Raw genomic sequence first — 18,044 nt, 5'->3', positions numbered from 1 at the left:
ACCTTCTAGTGTGTAGTTTGGTCAACAGATGTATTAATATACGAATATTAATATTTCCTTAAGTACGAAAGTACTTAAGGAAATTCCTGTTTCAATTTTCCTCCGTGGTCTGACACTGTCACTGGATTATATAAATATATCGAGTTATTTCTCATGGCATTTATTTCAATCCCGTGAGAATTGAGCAATGCCAATTATTGTTCAATGGCATTTATTTCGAATAAATTTTAGTGATCGACTTTATATCCTAAACCGATTGGTAGTTTTCACCTGCCCTAATTTGATTGATCTATGAAGATTAAGCCACCCAAGCTTTGCTCCGTCTCTTGTGTAGAGGGGCTATGTCTGCTGATTTGAGCGCATCTGGTATTTCCCCTGTGTCCAAGCTCTTCCTCCCTTCCTCTTTCTGTCCACGGTTGTTCCGGCAATATTTCTTATGCTTGTTGGGATGATGTTGTACAACCGCGGACCTCTGATGTTTATACTCGCCTCCACGACCATCCTGGAGGTCGACCGAACCCGTCTCCGCGACCATCCCGGAGGTCGACCGGACCCGTCTCCGCGACCATCCTGGAGGTCGACCGGACCCGTCTCCGCGACCATCCTGGAGGTCGACCGGACCCGTCTCCGCGACCATCCCGGAGGTCGACCGGACCCGTCTCCGCGACCATCCCGGAGGTCGACCGGACCCGTCTCCGCGACCATCCCGGAGGTCGACCGGACCCGTCTCCGCGACCATCCTGGAGGTCGACCGGACCATCAAGGGAGCGTGGCCGGGCCGTAGTGCGCCCCTCGGCCCGGCAACACTCCACAGCCACTTTTTCAGGGAAAATTGACGGGTCGTGTTTAGCGGGTATAATGTGAGGGGTCGTGTGATGGACCTGGGTATATAAGGTGTGGCCGGGGCCTTCCTGCAGTAGTCAGTTGTGTGTGTCGTCGCGGCCAAGATGAAGCTTGTGGTCAGTATTGTCGAGTTGTTCATTGATATATTATACTCGGTTATTAAGGGTATAGTTGGTAGCGTAGTAGGCTACGTTGTCTGCTCACAACGAGGATCCCGGGGTCAATCCCCGAATGGAATAGAGACTGGCCTCTACTTTCAACTGATTGCATTTTCGGGCAGGTCACTGATTGGCCCGGGGAGGGGGGGGGGAACTAATACCTGTTGATGCTCTCTTAGATTTAGCTACTCAGAACGAAATGTCCTTGTATCGCGGGGTATAGTGAGCCTGTAATTGAGTTCAAATCTTCACGATAACATTGTTACTGTGATATCTGGGTCAAAGTTTTAAATGAAGGTAGAGTTTCTTTCTCTTCGCACCGGTTTTAGTCTTTTGTTTTAATAACATTATCTTGGTGGCGGATGTAGATGCACAGTGTTCACTAGTGTGTCCCGTTCTTCAACGGCTTTTCTAACCATTGTAGTCGCTGTGGATTTTGCATCTAATGCAGCTGCTGTCGTTGGATTAATGTTCAGTTTAATGCGCTGGGCTTCAGTTGCTTCACGTTCCAGTAAGTAGTGCAATAGTGGCGCCTCTGCTTCTGTTCCAGAGATACGACACTCTTTAACTATTGGATTCATTACCTCCCAGCAGCACTTGTAACCAAGACTGAGTCTGTGTATGGCTACTGCAATGTCTCTGGATATCTTTTTGCCAGACTTGAAAGAGTAGTTCCCAGTGGCTTGTTCGTACCATATCGCAGTGGATTTTCCTTCCGCTACTTTGGCTCTGTGGCGACTTTTGATAGTTGGGAGTATTTTCTTCTTGATTTGCTCCTTAATCTGTGAAAAACTTGGAGGTATTTGAACCTATACAACAGGTAGAGCAGTGGCAGTTTTTGCTAGCGAGTCTGCCTTTTCCTTACCATCTATGCCAATGTGACTTGGTGTCCAATTTAGGGTAATTGACAGCCCTAGATTGTGTGCTTCTTTTCCTATATGTAGGATTTCTGCGATGAGTTGTATATTATCTCTGTGCTGACTGGATAACAATGCCTGGAGCGAAGATTTAGAGTCCGTATGAATGATATCATGTAAATTATTCTCAACTGTATAATTTATGGTCTCCTTCAGGGCATATTATTCTGTTTGCAATGTTGAGCACCCACTATTCATGCTCCAGTAAGTTTCATGGTTGTTAGTATAGACTGCTGCCCCAGCAGAACCTCTTTCTTGATCAACTGATCCGTCTGTGAAGATGTTAGTGGTTGTAGGTCTAGAGATGATTTCCATTTGTTGTTCTACGACGGCTTTGAGCCTCTGCGGGTCACATGCAGATTTTTTAACTGGTAATCCTTCAATGATTATCTTCAGACTCGATTCTTCCCATGGAGGAGGCTGCCGAAAGTGTTGATATGGTCTATCTTCTCCTTTGTTTTTAATGGTCCGTTTCAAGTTCACCTTCTCTAGAATCTTGACCAGATTATCTGTCTATGCACTGGTTCTATATTGAAGGTTTCTGTGAAGTGATCTGTGTATGCTATCTTTGACTGACAGTCTGGCGGTGGTTCCATCAAGTTTCGCTGTTATGGTGGCTATCCTTTGTTTGATCCTGTTTTCTAAGGCTGACAAGTTGGTTTCCATTCTTAGAGTCTCTCGACGCGTCCATATAGGTACTCCCAGCATTGTTCTCAGAGTATCATTTTGAGACACTTCCAGTATCTCCCACTGGTTATCACTGAGGGATGTAGGAGCAGGAGCAGCATAGTCGATGAGTGACCTAACTGCTGGAACGTAGTACATTTTGAGTACTGGTAGAGATGCACCATCTCCAAGACTGGTCAGGGAGCGCAAAGCTGAGTTTCTGGCTTTACAGCATTGTCGAAGATATTCAATTTTTTGAGTGAATTTCAACTGGTTGTCTATTATGGCTCCAAGGTATTGAAAAGAGGTGACCCAATCAGTTTCGTGTCCTTGTATTGCTACTGTTTTTCTGATGCCTCTGTTCACCCAGCAGTAAATAGGTCCCCTGGAAACACAAACCGAAACTGTCTCTATTTTCCGCTTGTAACAACTTGTAATAAAGTTGTTACATCTTGGCTTAACGTGTTTATGACGTATTGGAACGTTGTTACAACTTGATATATTGGTTGTTATAACTGGTTAGGTGGTGTTAAAACTTGTTCGAACGTTGTACCAACGTCGTAGTTTCGGTGTGTGTTTGGAGGGTAGGTCCCCCGGGAGTCAGGGAGCTGTTGTGGGCTGCCTCCTGGGGAAGGTCAGTAGTTGGCCAACCAACCCGTCCTCGACACAAGTCCATTCCATCCAGCGGTCGACCCCACAGACGCATTCATAAATTTTTACATGCTGTTCATTCAAAACAGGAATTTTTTAAAATATAAATTAATATTATAATATATTAGCATGTAGAGGCATAGGTTAGGTTAAGTTAGGTGTTTAGGTTCTGTTGGCGATTATTTGTATTTGTAGTACGTGGGTGAAGCATTTATAGCGTTGTGGTTCGAACACAAGTCGTCAGTGAAGCACTTGTTCCGGAAGTGTTCGAACGTCATCAGTTGTGAATCGTGTGTAAACCGTTTTTCATTTATAAACATCGGATTTGGCGGGTGGATAGAATCCCTTTTTGGGTCTTTATTTGGAGGATGGACTGGGTCAATAGGCTTCCTGTCCCCGACTATGGGACCCACAACCATCAAGGTGCTCCAACAGCCTTGTTACAATTTAACCACCGACGATAGATTTTAGTGATAACCACAAGTGATAGTTCGACACCCGTTCTCTCATTTAATACATCACATTTGATACGGAATTTGAATACATTTGATATGCAAGCCTCACAATTGTCAATATTTTCCCATTACGCAAATTATTTTCACTTTCACTATTAGCTTTCCCAATTACAAGTCCTCCTCACCGTTACTGTATCCATTACAAGTCCTCCTCACCGTTACTGTATCCATTACAAGTCCTCCTCACCGTTACTGTACCCATTACAAGTCCTCCTCACTGTTACTGTACCCATTACAAGTCCTCCTCACCGTTACTGTACCCATTACAAGTCCTCCTCACCGTTACTGTACCCATTACAAGTCCTCCTCACCGTTACTGTACCCATTACAAGTCCTCCTCACCGTTACTGTACCCATTACAAGTCCTCCTCACCGTTACTGTACCCATTACAAGTCCTCCTCACCGTTACTGTACCCATTACAAGTCCTCCTCACCGTTACTGTACCCATGATAAACCTTCCAACTCACAGACAGGTACAGACAAGTTATGAAACACAAGAGGTAAACTTTGTGTGTATCATCATGTGTTTACAAAGGTAAACTCACTATTATTACTCTCACGAAGGTGTACCCGGGTATACTGTTCCTCTCCGCTCTCTCGGTTTACAACTCCGTGAAAAATCCAACCTGCTAACCCAACCAGAAGCGAACCCTAGCAACCCTCCCAACCTATTGAGTCCGATGCATAGAAAACAGGGATATTCGTGAGCCGTTACATATCACAGTAAGTTGGCTTTGTCACGTTAGTGACCACAACGTAACAAACGTGACCTATTAGTTGTGAAGACGGGTTGTAGCCTCGTTATGCTTGCACGGTAAAAATTTTTATGCTTGCGAAGGCGCTCTCGAGGGCCAACAGTGACAAACTAACCTCATTGTTGTTCATGAGATATGTTTGCAATATGTTGTTGTTGCAGATGTTGCTGTGTGTGGCGGTGGCGGTGACGGAGGCGCGGCCGCAGGTGTCGCCGCAGGCATCCCATGCGGCAGATGCGGCCAGCGTCCTAGCGGCACACGACGCCTTCCATCAGCTGTGGCTCGCTGAGGCCAGAAGGAACTCTATTCCACCCACGGCGCCTTATCTACAGCTGACGCAGCCGTCGGCGCAGACCTCTCAACTGGTGCAGCTGCCTCTGGAGGGACAGGCGGCTCAAGAACAGGCCCAGGAGGGACAGGTGGCGCAAGAACAGGCCCAGAAGGGACAGGCGGCTCAAGAACAGGCCCAGGAGGGACAGGTGGCGCAAGAACAGGCTCAGGAGGGACAGGCGGCTCAAGAACAGGCCCAAGAAGAACAGTTGGCGCAAGAACAGGCCCAGGTGGCGCAAGAACAGGCACAGGAGGGACAGGCGGCTCAAGAACAGGCCCAAGAAGAACAGTTGGCACAAGAACAGGCCCAAGAAGGACAGCAGGTGGCGCAAGAACAGGCCCAAGAAGGACAGCAGGTGCCGCAAGAACAGGCCCAAGAAGGACAGCAGGTGGCGCAAGAACAGGCGCAGGAGGAACAGTTGGCACAAGAACAGGCCCAAGGACAGGTGGCACAAGAACAGGCGCAGGAGGGACAGGTGGCACAGGAGGGACAGGTGGCGCAGGAGCCCCAGGTGGATCAAGCAGCAGAGCAAGCTGTGGTGGTGCTGACAGTTGAGACTCCGGCAGTAAGTACCACAGCAGCGCCTGATATAGCCGCAGCATTTAACAACTTCTTCGATCTGTGGGAAGCTCAGGCAGCCAGGAATGCAATTGCACCTGGGACAGTAATCCAATCAAATTCCGTGCAGCAGGCAGCGCCAGCACAGCAAGCAGCACCGACACAACAAGCAACATCGACACAGCAGCAACAACAGGAGACATTCGTGGAAACGCAGGCAGCGCCCACTGCCGGCGGCGTTCCCGACTTCCAGACAGAGTTCGCACCGTTCCACAACTTATGGGAGCAGGAGGCTGCGAGGAGCCACATCGCTTCTTCAGGGGCAGACCGTCGCCACCCAGCTCTAAGCTTACTGCCTCAGGTAAGTAAAGTTCCAGAGAGCTTTACCTGGTTTTATAATGCAACACTTTTAGCGTAACTGACAATGGAAGCAATGTGTTTGGGTGGGTATGTACAGAGATGGAGGGTATTCAGCAGTGGTAGAGCAGATGCAACAGTGGCTTCCACAACCCACAATTTTCTCTTGGGATTTTGGCTCGGCTTTTGTTAGTGTAATTTCTCATTCATCGTCTGTTCTTATTTCATTGTTTCACTCTTTTCTAATTTGTTAAGTGCATTGATATCATAACTTATCTTTTTATTTCATTTTAAGTATGCAAGAATGTAGCGGCATCAGTTAATTACTTAAGGAGCCAATGTTGAACACCTACCATTATATATTTAATAATCAACTTGATTCAATTTCCAAATATCTCTATATTTGTATTTCTTGAAGCATATAGATGCATTAAGCATCTAGCCTAATCAAATTTAACCTAGACTAGGCTAGTGTAGCCTAACCAAACTTAACCTATTCAAGCCTGACCTAACCTTGCCTGATCTAACTTAAAAGCTTAACCCAACCTGTGCATAAATGTGCAACTCTCCCATGCCCTGTATAAATACCCATACCCAGGCTTATACCCTCAAAAAGCTTACACCCTGACATACCCAAAATTGTCCGCTCTACTGACTCGGTTGAGGCTTTTGTACTGTATCTAAATCTTAACTGAAATCATGTGCTCATCATCATCAATAGTTGCTCATTTGGTATTTCAAACACCCTTACAGTACTAGAAGCTTAGTTATCAATCATAACTTGGCTATGGCTAAAACTAGGCCTACTGCACCGCACTAGTTACTCTATGTGATTACAGTGAATACGTCACTCGTGTAATATCTCATAGGTAAACGTAACTATTCTCAAATGTTAGTGTCGTACATATTTCATCAGTTGTGTACATTTATAAATTATTATGCTATTTTTGATATGCATTACGGATTGTTTTTTGCAGATGGAGGTGAGCGTTGTGAGAGACGGGCCCTCGGCGAGCCAAGCCGTGGTGGGCTTCCCTTCCGTGAGGTTTGGGACAACAAGCTGGAGTCCGGCAGCCTTGCAGTCGTCAAGCTTCGGTTCAGCCGGATTTGGTTCAACAAACTTCGGCTCATCAGGTTTTGGTCCAAGCCTGGGATCGACCGGTTTTAGTTCGTCAGGCTTTGCCTCGCCAGGTTTTGGCTCGCCAAGCTTAGGATCGGCAGCCTTTGGTTCGTCAAGCTTCGGTTCGCCAAGCTTGGGTTCAACAGGCTTCGGTTCGTCGAGTTTTGGATCTACCAGCGGTCTGCCGTACCTCGTAGTCATCCCTAACAACCCGGCGGTTGGCGGCCTTCGACACCCATACTAACTAGTACCCGTTGTTCACCTCCCTGTGTCCCGCCCCTCATCATCCTGGCGCTATGAGTGCTGCTTGCTACGGTAGCTGTGAGTGCTGCTTGCTACGGTAGCTGTGAGCGCTGCTTGCTACGGTAGCTGTGAGCGCTGCTTGCTACGGTAGCTGTGAGTGCTGCTTGCTACGGTAGCTGTGAGTGCTGCTTGCTACGGTAGCTGTGAGTGCTGCTTGCTACGGTAGCTGTGAGTGCTGCTTGCTACGGTAGCTGTGAGCGCTGCTTGCTACGGTAGCTGCGAGTGCTGCTTGCTACGGTAGCTGTGAGCGCTGCTTGCTACGGTAGCTGTGAGCGCTGCTTGCTACGGTAGCTGTGAGCGCTGCTTGCTACGGTAGCTGTGAGCGCTGCTTGCTACGGTAGCTGTGAGCGCTGCTTGCTACGGTAGCTGTGAGTGCTGCGAGTGCTGCTTGCTACGGTAGCTGTGAGTGCTGCTTGCTACGGTAGCTGTGAGCGCTGCTTGCTACGGTAGCTGTGAGTGCTGCTTGCTACGGTAGCTGCGAGTGCTGCTTGCTACGGTAGCTGCGAGTGCTGCTTGCTACGGTAGCTGATAGTGATGCTTGCTACGGTAGCTGCGAGTGCTGCTTGCTACGGTAGCTGTGAGTGCTGCTTGCTACGGTAGCTGTGAGTGCTGCTTGCTACGGTAGCTGTGAGTGCTGCTTGCTACGGTAGCTGCGAGTGCTGCTTGCTACGGTAGCTGCGAGTGCTGCTTGCTACGGTAGCTGTGAGTGCTGCTTGCTACGGTAGCTGATAGTGATGCTTGCTACGGTAGCTGATAGTGATGCTTGCTACGGTAGCTGTGAGTGCTGCTTGCTACGGTAGCTGCGAGTGCTGCTTGCTACGGTAACTGTGAGTGCTGCTTGCTACGGTAGCTGATAGTGATGCTTACTACGGTAGCTGTGAGCTCTGCTTGCTACGGTAGCTGTGAGCTCTGCTTGCTACGGTAGCTGATAGTGATGCTTGCTACGGTAGCTGCGAGTGCTGCTTGCTACGGTAGCTGTGAGTGCTGCTTTCTACTGTAGCTGCTTGCTACGGTAGCTGTGAGCTCTGCCTACTACGGTAGTTGTGAGCTCTGCTTGCTACGGTAGCTGCGAGTGCTGCTTGCTACGGTAGCTGTGAGTGCTGCTTGCTATGGTAGCTGCTCGTGATGCTTGCTACGGTAGCTGAGAGCGCTGCTTTCTACTGTAGCTGCTAATAATGCTTTCTACGGTAGCTGTGAGCGCTGCTTTTCACAGAAGCTGTGAGCGCTGCTTTCTACGGTAGCAGTGAGTGCTGCTTTGTACGATAGCTGTGAGTGGTGCCTTGTATGATAGCTGAGTGGTGCTTGCTACGATAGCTGTGAGTAGTGCTTTGTACGATAGCTGTGAGCGATGTTTTGTACGGTAGCTTGATTTATCTGAGGGTCACTAACCCTAGTGGCCTCGACGAGGACAGGAAGCCGGCAGCTTGTCAAAGGTCAAAGTACTTGAGTGGAGCCTTGTACGGTAGCTTGAATGGTGGTCTATACGATAGCTAGAGTGGTGCTCTGTACAGTAGTGTGATAGTGCTGTTATATACCTGGTTCCGTGAACGATATCCATTGGAGTACTTGTGTTGAAATTTAACTAAGTCATATTGCGCCAAACAATTATATATGATAGGAATGAAATCAGACATTCAAATGTCTGAAAGGACGGATATTAAGCATATGATTTCAAATTTAATATATATTTATATATGTATGTGGGGAGAAACGGCTACCAATATGGAATATTGATTTCCAGAATGAGGAGTTTTCGATACCTGTAGCTAGTGATTGTGAGTGATACTTCTCCCTGTAGCTAGTGATTGTGAGTGATACTTCTCCCTGTAGCTAGTGATTGTGAGTGATATCTCTCACAATCCCGAGTGCCCAATGAGTGTATTTCGACCAGGAACTTGATCTTGCACTTCAACATTATATTACTGCATAAAGTGCTATATAAAGTTCATTCATTAGACCCCCTCTCAGATCTGGTGGTATGAGGCACTTAGAACTTTGCACCTTTTTGATCTGTGGCCGTGCATTTTAATAATAATAATAATAATAATTTTTATTTAGGTAAGGTACATACATACAATAAATTTTTACAAAGATTGGTTGACTTATAGGTAGAGCTAGTACATACAATGCCTAAACTTTATATACAATGCCTACAGTACATACAATGCCTTATAATCTTTATAATGGTAAAGAGATTTCACGTTCTGTTTGGCAACCCATCCTGCGAGATGGGGATGTTAATAAAGAGTTAGCTCTTGATGTAAACATCTGTAACCCTTCGTGAAGTTTAGGATAGCACCATAGATGACGAGGCTGTTAACTCCGTTAATATTAGAGCTGGATGAGGCTGCTATGTCCGCAACTTGATGTCTGGATGAGGCTGCTATGTCCGCAACTTGATGTCTGGATGAGGCTGCTATGTCCGCAACTTGTTGTGTGGATGAGGCTGCTATGTCCGCAACTTGATGTCTGGATGAGGCTGCTATGTCCGCAACTTGATGTGTGGATGAGGCTGCTATGTCCGCAACTTGATGTGTGGATGAGGCTGCTATGTCCGCAACTTGATGTCTGGATGAGGCTGCTATGTCCGCAACTTGATGTCTGGATGAGGCTGCTATATCCGCAACTTGATGTCTGGATGAGGCTGCTATGTCCGCAACTTGATGTCTGGATGAGGCTGCTATGTCCGCAACTTGATGTCTGGATGAGGCTGCTATGTCCGCAACTTGATGTCTGGATGAGGCTGCTATGTCCGCAACTTGATGTCTGGATGAGGCTGCTATGTCCGCAACTTGATGTCTGGATGAGGCTGCTATGTCCGCAACTTGATGTCTGGATGAGGCTGCTATGTCCGCAACTTGATGTCTGGATGAGGCTGCTATGTCCGCAACTTGATGTGTGTATAAATGAGGAATGTGAGGCTCGTCAATTTGTCATGTCTGTCATTTGAAGCTGTTCTCGACATTGTTATAACCAATTTGTTGTAAAAAAATGAACTTATAAATACAATGTTGCAATATCCTGTATATTGTATAATTTTCCACGCAAAGAAATATTTCAAAGGACAAATTATCTCACAAGCTAGTAAAATACGATATAAAACATGGTTTATTTTAATTTGAATGTGCACTGACGCCCCCACCAGGATGATAAACAAAGTTATGAGAGGCTACGGGTTGTCTTTCAGCGTTGTAGAGCCCAAAGCATTCGTCGGGATTACACTTGTACTTGAGCTGTGCCGACCGACCTATTGCCGGTCGGTTGGCAATAGGGAGCTGGTCGGCCGAGCGGACAGCACACTGGACTTGTGATCCTGTGGTCCCGGGTTCGATCCCAGGCGCCAGCGAGAAACGATGGGCAGAGTTTCTTTCACCCTATGCCCCCCTGTTACCTAGCACTGAATAGGTACCTGGGAGTTAGTCAGCTGTCACGGGCTGCTTCCTAGGGGTGGAGGCCTGGTCAAGAACCGGGCCGCGGGGACACTAAAGCCCCGAAATCAACTCAAGATAACCTTAAGAGGCCCTGTACGGTTGCTCTCGTATTTTCTCTACTGATTCCGACAGCTTCGTGAAGCGTCTGCCACGTGTACATTGGTAACGTAAACATTGCTGTCGGGAAGACAAAATAGAAAACCCTTCACTGTGACTTGTATTTTTGTCTTTATTTGATATGAGAATAAGAAAAAGCAGTGTTTTTTTTTTTTTATTATTATTATTTTCTACCACAGACGTGGCCAGACATTTACAATGCAAACCAGCATATATACATTTTCTTCTGTCCTCCATGGACAGGGTTAGAGAAGTGTTAAACATACAGTTCAATGCAGTGGTGCAAGGACTGTACCCTGAAGTACAGAGCTTTTAACAACGCTTGGACTCGATTTTATTTGGTTGACTGTTACTCTGTGTGTTCTGTTCGACAGAAAACTGAGTATCCAGCGTCCTACTTTACCGGTCATTCCCATTGACCTCATTTTGTGTGCTATCACTCCATGGTCACATTTATCGAATGCCTTTGCGAAGTCCGTGTATACCACATCTGCATTCTGTTTTTCTTCGAATGCCTCAATGAGTTTGTCGTAGTGATCAAGTAGCTGTGAGAGGCATGATTTTCCCGCTCGAAATCCATGTTGGAACGGGTTGTGGAGGTCATTGGTCTCCATGAATTTAGTGACCTGACTCCTAATCACTCTCTCAAATACTTTTATTATGTGGGACGTTAGTGCAACTGTTCCAATATATATTATGGTCTTCATCGTTACTGTATGGACTACCAAAACAGGAGGATGAGCTGCGCGCGCACACACACGAGAGAGATAAAAGAGACAACATATAAGATATAAGATTCAGGGGAAATATAAGAAAGTAGACAAGGCAGCGGAGTCCAAAGCTAGGAACACCAGAACGAGGAGTCATAGATGGAGCCTGGAGACGCAAATGTGTGACAGAGACGTCAGAAATGACCTAATCAGTGTCAGAGCTGTCAATAAGTAGAACATGTTAGACGTAGAAGTCACTGAAGGTAATTCGATGCAAAATTTGATATGTAAATATGACGAAAGCGTGAGAAATGAGTCATTGCATTAGTTTAAGAACGTTCGGAAAATGGGGCTACGAGCCTAGCTCGATCTTGCAAGTACATCTAGGTGAGTACAGACTGGTGTATAGGTAAAAGAACTGAAGTGGATAAAGGAGAACCTCTCAGGAAGAAGACAAAGAGTCATGTTCAGAGAACTATCATAATGGAGAGAGGTAACGAGTGGGGTGCCTCAAGGTTCGGTGCTATGCCCCATCCTGTTCCTAATATATGCAAACGATGTGACTGAGGGAGTAAGTGCATTCCTATCCATGTTTGCTGACGATGGTAAACTAATGAGGCGAATCGGAACTGAGGAGGACTGCAGTTATCTTGAGGTTATCTTGAGATGACTTCGGGTCTCAGCGTTCCTGCTGCCCGGTCCTCGACCAGGCCTCCTTTGCCACACATCCCCCAGAAAGCAGCCCGCAGCAGCTGTCCAACTCACAGACACCCATCGCTTGAAGAAGTTTTCTATGTTGGTCCCATCTAGTGTACCTTAGTACACTAGACGGTACACTAGTACCTAGTGTACCTTAGTACAGGTGTGTGGCAACAACAGGTGATCAGCCACACTTCCAGCCACAACACGCTCTGGTGCGAAGCTCTCAGATCACCTTTTGTGAACGCTTTTTGTTGAGATATATACAAGAGTTGTTACATTCTTGTAGAGCCACTAGTACGCGTAGCGTTTCAGGCAGGTCCCTGGAGTACGATCCCCGCCGCGAAGAATCGTTGTTACAACCAAGTACACATTTTACTGTTGAGTTAAACAGAGGCTACAGTTAAGGAATTGCGCCCAGTAAATCCTCCCCGGCCAGGATACGAACCCATGACATAGCGCTCGCGGAACGCCAGGCGAGTGTCTTACCACTACACCATGGAGACTACGGAGAGGCCTAACGTGTATGAATACACTCTCGCTGCCTGTCCCCGAAACATTATTATTATTATTATTATTATTATTATTATTATTATTATTATTATTATTATATCCAGCATTCTTCTTTTATCCTATTTTGTATGCATGTACTTTTTCCTAAATAATAGTGCTAGTCCGAGTGGCGCAGTGGTAAAACACTCACCCCGGGCTTCGAGAGCGATTTGGCCTAGGTTCGTATCCTGGCCGAAGAGGATTGACTGGGCGCCAGTCCTCAGCTGTACGCCTCTGAATGGGTACCTGGTTGTAAACGATTTGGCGGGTCGTATTCCAGGGAAATTTAAGACCAATGACCTACCGGAAACGCTATACGTGTTAGTGGCTGTACAAGATTGTGAGAACTCTTGTATACATATAAATAAATACAAATAATAATACTATTTATTATTAAAATTATCATATAGTTCAGATGTTTCTAAAAAATCAAATTCCTCCTCCTAATATTTCTACGTCAATCAAATCTAAAAAATCAAATTCCTCCTCCTAATATTTCTACGTCAATCAAATCTAAAAAATCAAATTCCTCCTCCTAATATTTCTACGTCAAGAAACTGTCGAACTAAAGTGCCCTAATCCTAACCTAACTTATCCCATGGATAAGCACCTCCAAAGGATACCTGATCAACCAGGCTGTGACTCATACGTCAGGCTGCGAGCAGCCGCGTCCAACAGCCTGGTTGATCAGTCCGGCAACCAGGAGGCCTGGTCGACGACCGGGCGGCGGGGACGCTAAGCCCCGGAAGCACCTCAAGGTAACCTCAAGGTAACCTATCAGAGTGTAGAGCACAAGGTGTGCCACTCTCTATGGTGTATAACAGGTCACTGGAAACGGGAGACCTACCGGAAAGTTGGAAGACAGCTAATGTCGTCCCAATATACAAAAAGGGTGACAGGCAAGAGGCACTGAACTACAGGCCAGTTTCCCTAACTTGTATACCATGCAAGGTGATGGAGAAGATCGTGACGAGAAGGCTCGTAGAGCATCTAAAGGGAAATAACTTTGTCACACACCACCAACATGGGTTCAGGGATGGTAAATCGTGCCTCACAGGCCTAATAGAATTCTATGACCAGACGACAAAAATTAGGCAAATAAGATAAGGGTGAGCAGACTGCATTTTCCTTGACTGTCAGAAAGCCTTTGACACAGTATCCCATAAAAGGCTGTTAAAAAAAAGTTGGAGCAACAGGTAGGAGTAAAAAGGAAGGTGCTCCAATGGATAAGGGAGTACTTAAGCAACAGGAAACAGCGAGTATCGGTGAGGGGGGAGACATCAGAGTGGCGAGATATCGCCAGCGGAGGTCCATAGGGATCTGCACTTTCTTGAGGTTATCTTGAAATGATATCGGGGCTTAGTGTCCCCGCGGCCCAGTCCTCGACCAGGCCTCCACCCCTAGGAAGCAGCCCGTGAAAACGACTAACTCCCAGGTACCTATTTACTGCTAGGTAACAGGGCATCAGGGTGAAAGAAACTCTGCCCATCGTTTCTCGCCGGCGTCTGGGATCGAACCCGGGACCACAGGATCACGCGTCCAGTGTTCTGTCCGCTCGGCCACCGACTCCCCATTTGGACCCATCCTATTTCCAATATATGTAAACGATCTTCCAGAGGGTATAGACTCATTCCTTTCAATGTTTGCTGATGATAAAAAAATTATGAGAAGAATCAAGACAGATGAAGATAGACAGAGACTACAGGACGACCTGGACAAACTGGAGGAATGGTCTAGAAGATGGCTACTAAAGTTCAACTTAGGAAAGTGTAAAGTAATGAAATTAGGCGAAGGGAGCAGGAGGCTGAACACAAGGTACCATCTGGGAGGTGAAATCCTGCAAGAGTCAAATAGAGAGAAAGATCTGGGGGTTGATATCACACCGAACCTGTCCCCAGAAGCCATCATCAAAAGGATATCATCAGCGGCATATGCTAGACTGGCCAACATAAGAACTGTCTTTTGAAACTTGTGTAAGGAATCGTTCAGGACCTTGTATACCACTTATGTAAGACCAGTACTGGAGTATGCAGCTCCAGCCTAGAGTCCATACCCAGATAAACACGACAAAGTTAGAGAAGATTCAGAGGTATGCCACCAGACTGGTCCCACAATTGAGAGGTATGAGCTACGAGGAAAGCCTACGGGACCTAAACCTCACGTCCCTGAAAGACAGAAGAGTAAGGGGAGACATGATAACCACCTACAAAATTCTCAGAGGAATCGACAGGGTTGACAAAGACAAACTAGTCAAGAGGAACACGAACACAGGGACACAGGTAGAAACGTAGTACCCAAATGAGCCACAGAGAGATTAGACAGAATTTGTTCAGTGCCTGAGTAGTTAACAAATGGAATGTATTAAGCAGGGATGTGGTGGAGGCTGACTCCATACTCAGTTTCAAATATAGATTTAATAGAGCCCAATAGGCTCAAGAATCTGTACACCAGCTGATTGACAGTTAGGAGGCGGGACCAAACAGACAAAGCTCAACCCCCTCGCAAGCACAACTAGGTGAGTATTAGAGGCCCCAAAACAGAAAACGGGACAGTATTTAAATTTCCCTCCTAACAGTGAAGCCTTCATAGTCCCCCCTTCACCACCATCCCGCGACACTTCTCTACCACCACAGAAAACGCACAAAACATTCACGCAGCAAACCCCAGACTACAGAAAACTCAGCACCCTTACCATACTTTTTTTTTTTGTGAGAGAGAGATATATATACAACAGTTGTTTCATTCTTGTAGAGCCACTAGTACGCGTAGCGTTTCGGGCAGGTCCCTGGAATACGATCCCCCGCCGCGAAGAATTGTTTTTACAACCAAGTACACATTTTACTGTTGCGTTAAACAGAGGCTACAGTTAAGGATTTGCGTCCAGTAAATCCTCCCCGGCCAGGATACGAACCCATGACAAAGCGTTCGCGGAACGCCAGGCCAGTGTCTTACTACTACACCACGGAGACTGGTACTTGCCCCACCCACACTGCAATGCCACTCAAAACACGCTCGGAGTGCTCTCCCCAGGCACCAACCAGTAACCCCTGGCGCTACCACTACGCCCAATCACTTGTCTGGATGGTAGAGCAATGGTTTCGTTTCATGCAGATCAGAGTTCAATTCCCGAACATTCAAGTAGTTGGGAACCATTCCTTTCCCCCCGTCCCATTCCAGCTCCTTATCCTGAGCCCTTCCAAGTGATGGCTTGGCGCCATCATGGTGCCAAGATAGGTTTACCATCATGGCAGTCGTAATGGCTTGGCGCTTTCTTTAGATTCTTTAACTTTATGTTTCCCCCACCAATCATACACAAGAACAACCACGTAATGAAAGCAATCCACTTTTCTCGGAAATTGACACCATCTTCATCAGCCCGTCTTTCTAAGGTTCCCCAAAAATTAAGAAAACGGTCAATTTAAAGTGGTCTCTCCTAATTTACCAAAGAACCCAAAACGGAAAACGGAACAGTACGTCACTTTCGAGAGCCTCTTCCATCTTCTAGTACGACAATTTTTGGTCGTATGTAACGCATACGAGCGAAAAGCGACATTCTTTGTTAGAGGACAGGTTGTTTCAGCGCTATCCTTAAGAAATTCAAGAAATTCCTCTCAAACTAGGAATGCAGCGCCCTTACATCGAAGGTCCCCTAACATAACAGCAGGATCAGAGGTTGTTATGAAAGACTCGAGCATACTGATGGTAGTGACCATGGCACTTCCCACAACGATAAAACACACGCGGAACAATCTTAACACATCACGTCACTTTCCTTACTGATGCACTCAGACGACCTAGAAAGACGCACACACACACAACCTATTTAACCTTCACGACACCTCAGATGTTGATTGATTTGAGCAATCCCCATGGTTTAGTGGTAAGACACTCTCCTGGCGTTTCGCGAACGCTTGGGGCTTGGTTCGTATCCAGGCCGAAGAGGATTTATTTTTTTGAGTTATATACAAGAGTTGTTACATTCTTGTACAGCCACTAGTACGCGTAGCGTTTCGGGCAAGTCCTTAATCGTATGGTCCCTGGAATACGATCCCCTGCCGCGAAGAATCGTTTTTTCATCCAAGTACACATTTTACTGTTGCGTTAATCCTAAACTGTAGCCTCAGTTTACCCAACAGTAAAATGGGTACCTGGTTGTTAAATGACTTGACGGGTCGTATTCCAGGGAACATAGGATTAAGGACCTGCCCGAAACGCTATGTTAGTGACTGTACAAGAATATAAGAACTCTTGTATAAATAAGTAAATATAAAAAATAAATACAATTATTTATATACAAGAAGGTACATTGGCTTGTAAGATTACCTAATATCGGTATTCTTACATTCTTGCAAAACCACTACCATGTAGAGCAGACGAGGAGTCACAATAACGTGGCTGAAATATCGACTTGAGAATGGTTCAGGACGGACCGACACGTCGTCGTCCCTTCACTTTCTAGTGTGTGGTCTGGTCAACATGCAGAGCATTTCGGGCAGAAACGCTGTGTTTCAGAAACACTTCATCAATCACTGCAACAATGGGCGTGATGATGTTGTGCACGGTGAACTTGTCTCTCCAACCACTGACTAGTCGAAAAAGACCTGGTTAAGTCCTGCCACTTTCTCTCCTACTTAAGTCAACTCCTCTAACCCACCTATTCTTCTCCTGTCCCCACTTCCACCTCTCACCCACTGGCTACTGTTGACTTAGTAGTCATTGTAGCGGCGGCGGCAGCAGCAGCAGCAGCGGTAGCAGAAGCAGCAGTTGCAGTAGTAGTGACAGCAGTAGCAGCACTAGCAGCAGCAGTGGCAGCAGCAGTAGCAGTACTAGTAGAATCAGCAATAGCAGCAGTAGCAGCAACAGTAATAGCAGCACTAGTAGCAGTAGTAGAATCAGCAATAGCAGCAGTAGCAGCAGCAGTAGCAGTACTAGTAGCAGAATCAGCAATAGCAGCAGTAGCAGCAACAGTAATAGCAGCACTAGTAGCAGTAGTAGAATCAGCAATAGCAGCAGTAGCAGCAGCAGTAGCAGTACTAGTAGCAGAATCAGCAATAGCAGCAGTAGCAGCAACAGTAATAGCAGCACTAGTAGCAGTAGCAGAATCAGCAATAGCAGCAGTAGCAGCAGCAGTAGCAGTACTAGTAGTAGAATCAGCAATAGCAGCAGTAGCAGCAACAGTAATAGCAGCACTAGTAGCAGTAGTAGAATCAGCAATAGCAGCAGTAGCAGCAGCAGTAGCAGTACTAGTAGCAGAATCAGCAATAGCAGCAGCATAGCAACAATAGCAGCAGTAGCAGCACCAGTAGCATAGCAACAATAGCAGCAGCAGCAGCAGCACCAGCAGCATAGCAACAATAGC

At 46.4% G+C, this 18,044-nt stretch overlaps 2 protein-coding genes across 2 annotated transcripts; one reads left to right on the top strand and one right to left on the bottom strand.

Moving 5' to 3' along the window:
• The first annotated feature begins 548 nt into the window (after positions 1-548).
• LOC123772231 (transcription factor sma-9) lies at positions 549-9,893 on the top strand. Its single transcript, XM_045765304.2, has 3 exons — positions 549-959; positions 4,669-5,757; positions 6,731-9,893. Exons 1-3 carry the CDS (start codon positions 948-950, stop codon positions 7,115-7,117), a joined length of 1,488 nt encoding a protein of 495 aa, XP_045621260.2. The 5' UTR covers positions 549-947; the 3' UTR covers positions 7,118-9,893.
• On the bottom strand, positions 9,414-18,032 carry LOC123772293 (pneumococcal serine-rich repeat protein-like). Its single transcript, XM_069311377.1, has 2 exons — positions 17,378-18,032; positions 9,414-10,051 (listed from the first exon to the last, which is right to left on the bottom strand). The coding sequence occupies exons 1-2, from the start codon at positions 18,030-18,032 to the stop codon at positions 9,414-9,416; spliced, it is 1,293 nt and encodes a 430-aa protein (XP_069167478.1).
• Positions 18,033-18,044: the final 12 nt, after the last annotated feature.

Source organism: Procambarus clarkii, chromosome 69, assembly GCF_040958095.1.
Source record: "Procambarus clarkii isolate CNS0578487 chromosome 69, FALCON_Pclarkii_2.0, whole genome shotgun sequence".
Taxonomy (NCBI): domain Eukaryota; kingdom Metazoa; phylum Arthropoda; class Malacostraca; order Decapoda; family Cambaridae; genus Procambarus; species Procambarus clarkii.
This window is presented reverse-complemented; position numbering and strand designations above follow the sequence as displayed.

Excerpts from the sequence above, each read along its gene's own strand:
- LOC123772231 (XM_045765304.2), top strand. Across the intron at positions 5,758-6,730 it reads CTCTAAGCTTACTGCCTCAG|ATGGAGGTGAGCGTTGTGAG; the intron begins GTAAGTAAAGTT and ends TGTTTTTTGCAG.
- LOC123772293 (XM_069311377.1), bottom strand. The coding sequence starts at position 18,032 with ATGCTGCTGGTGCTGCTGCTGCTGCTGCTATTGTTGCTATGCTACTGG. Across the intron at positions 10,052-17,377 it reads TACTAAGTCAACAGTAGCCA|CCTCATCCAGACATCAAGTT; the intron begins GTGGGTGAGAGG and ends CGGACATAGCAG.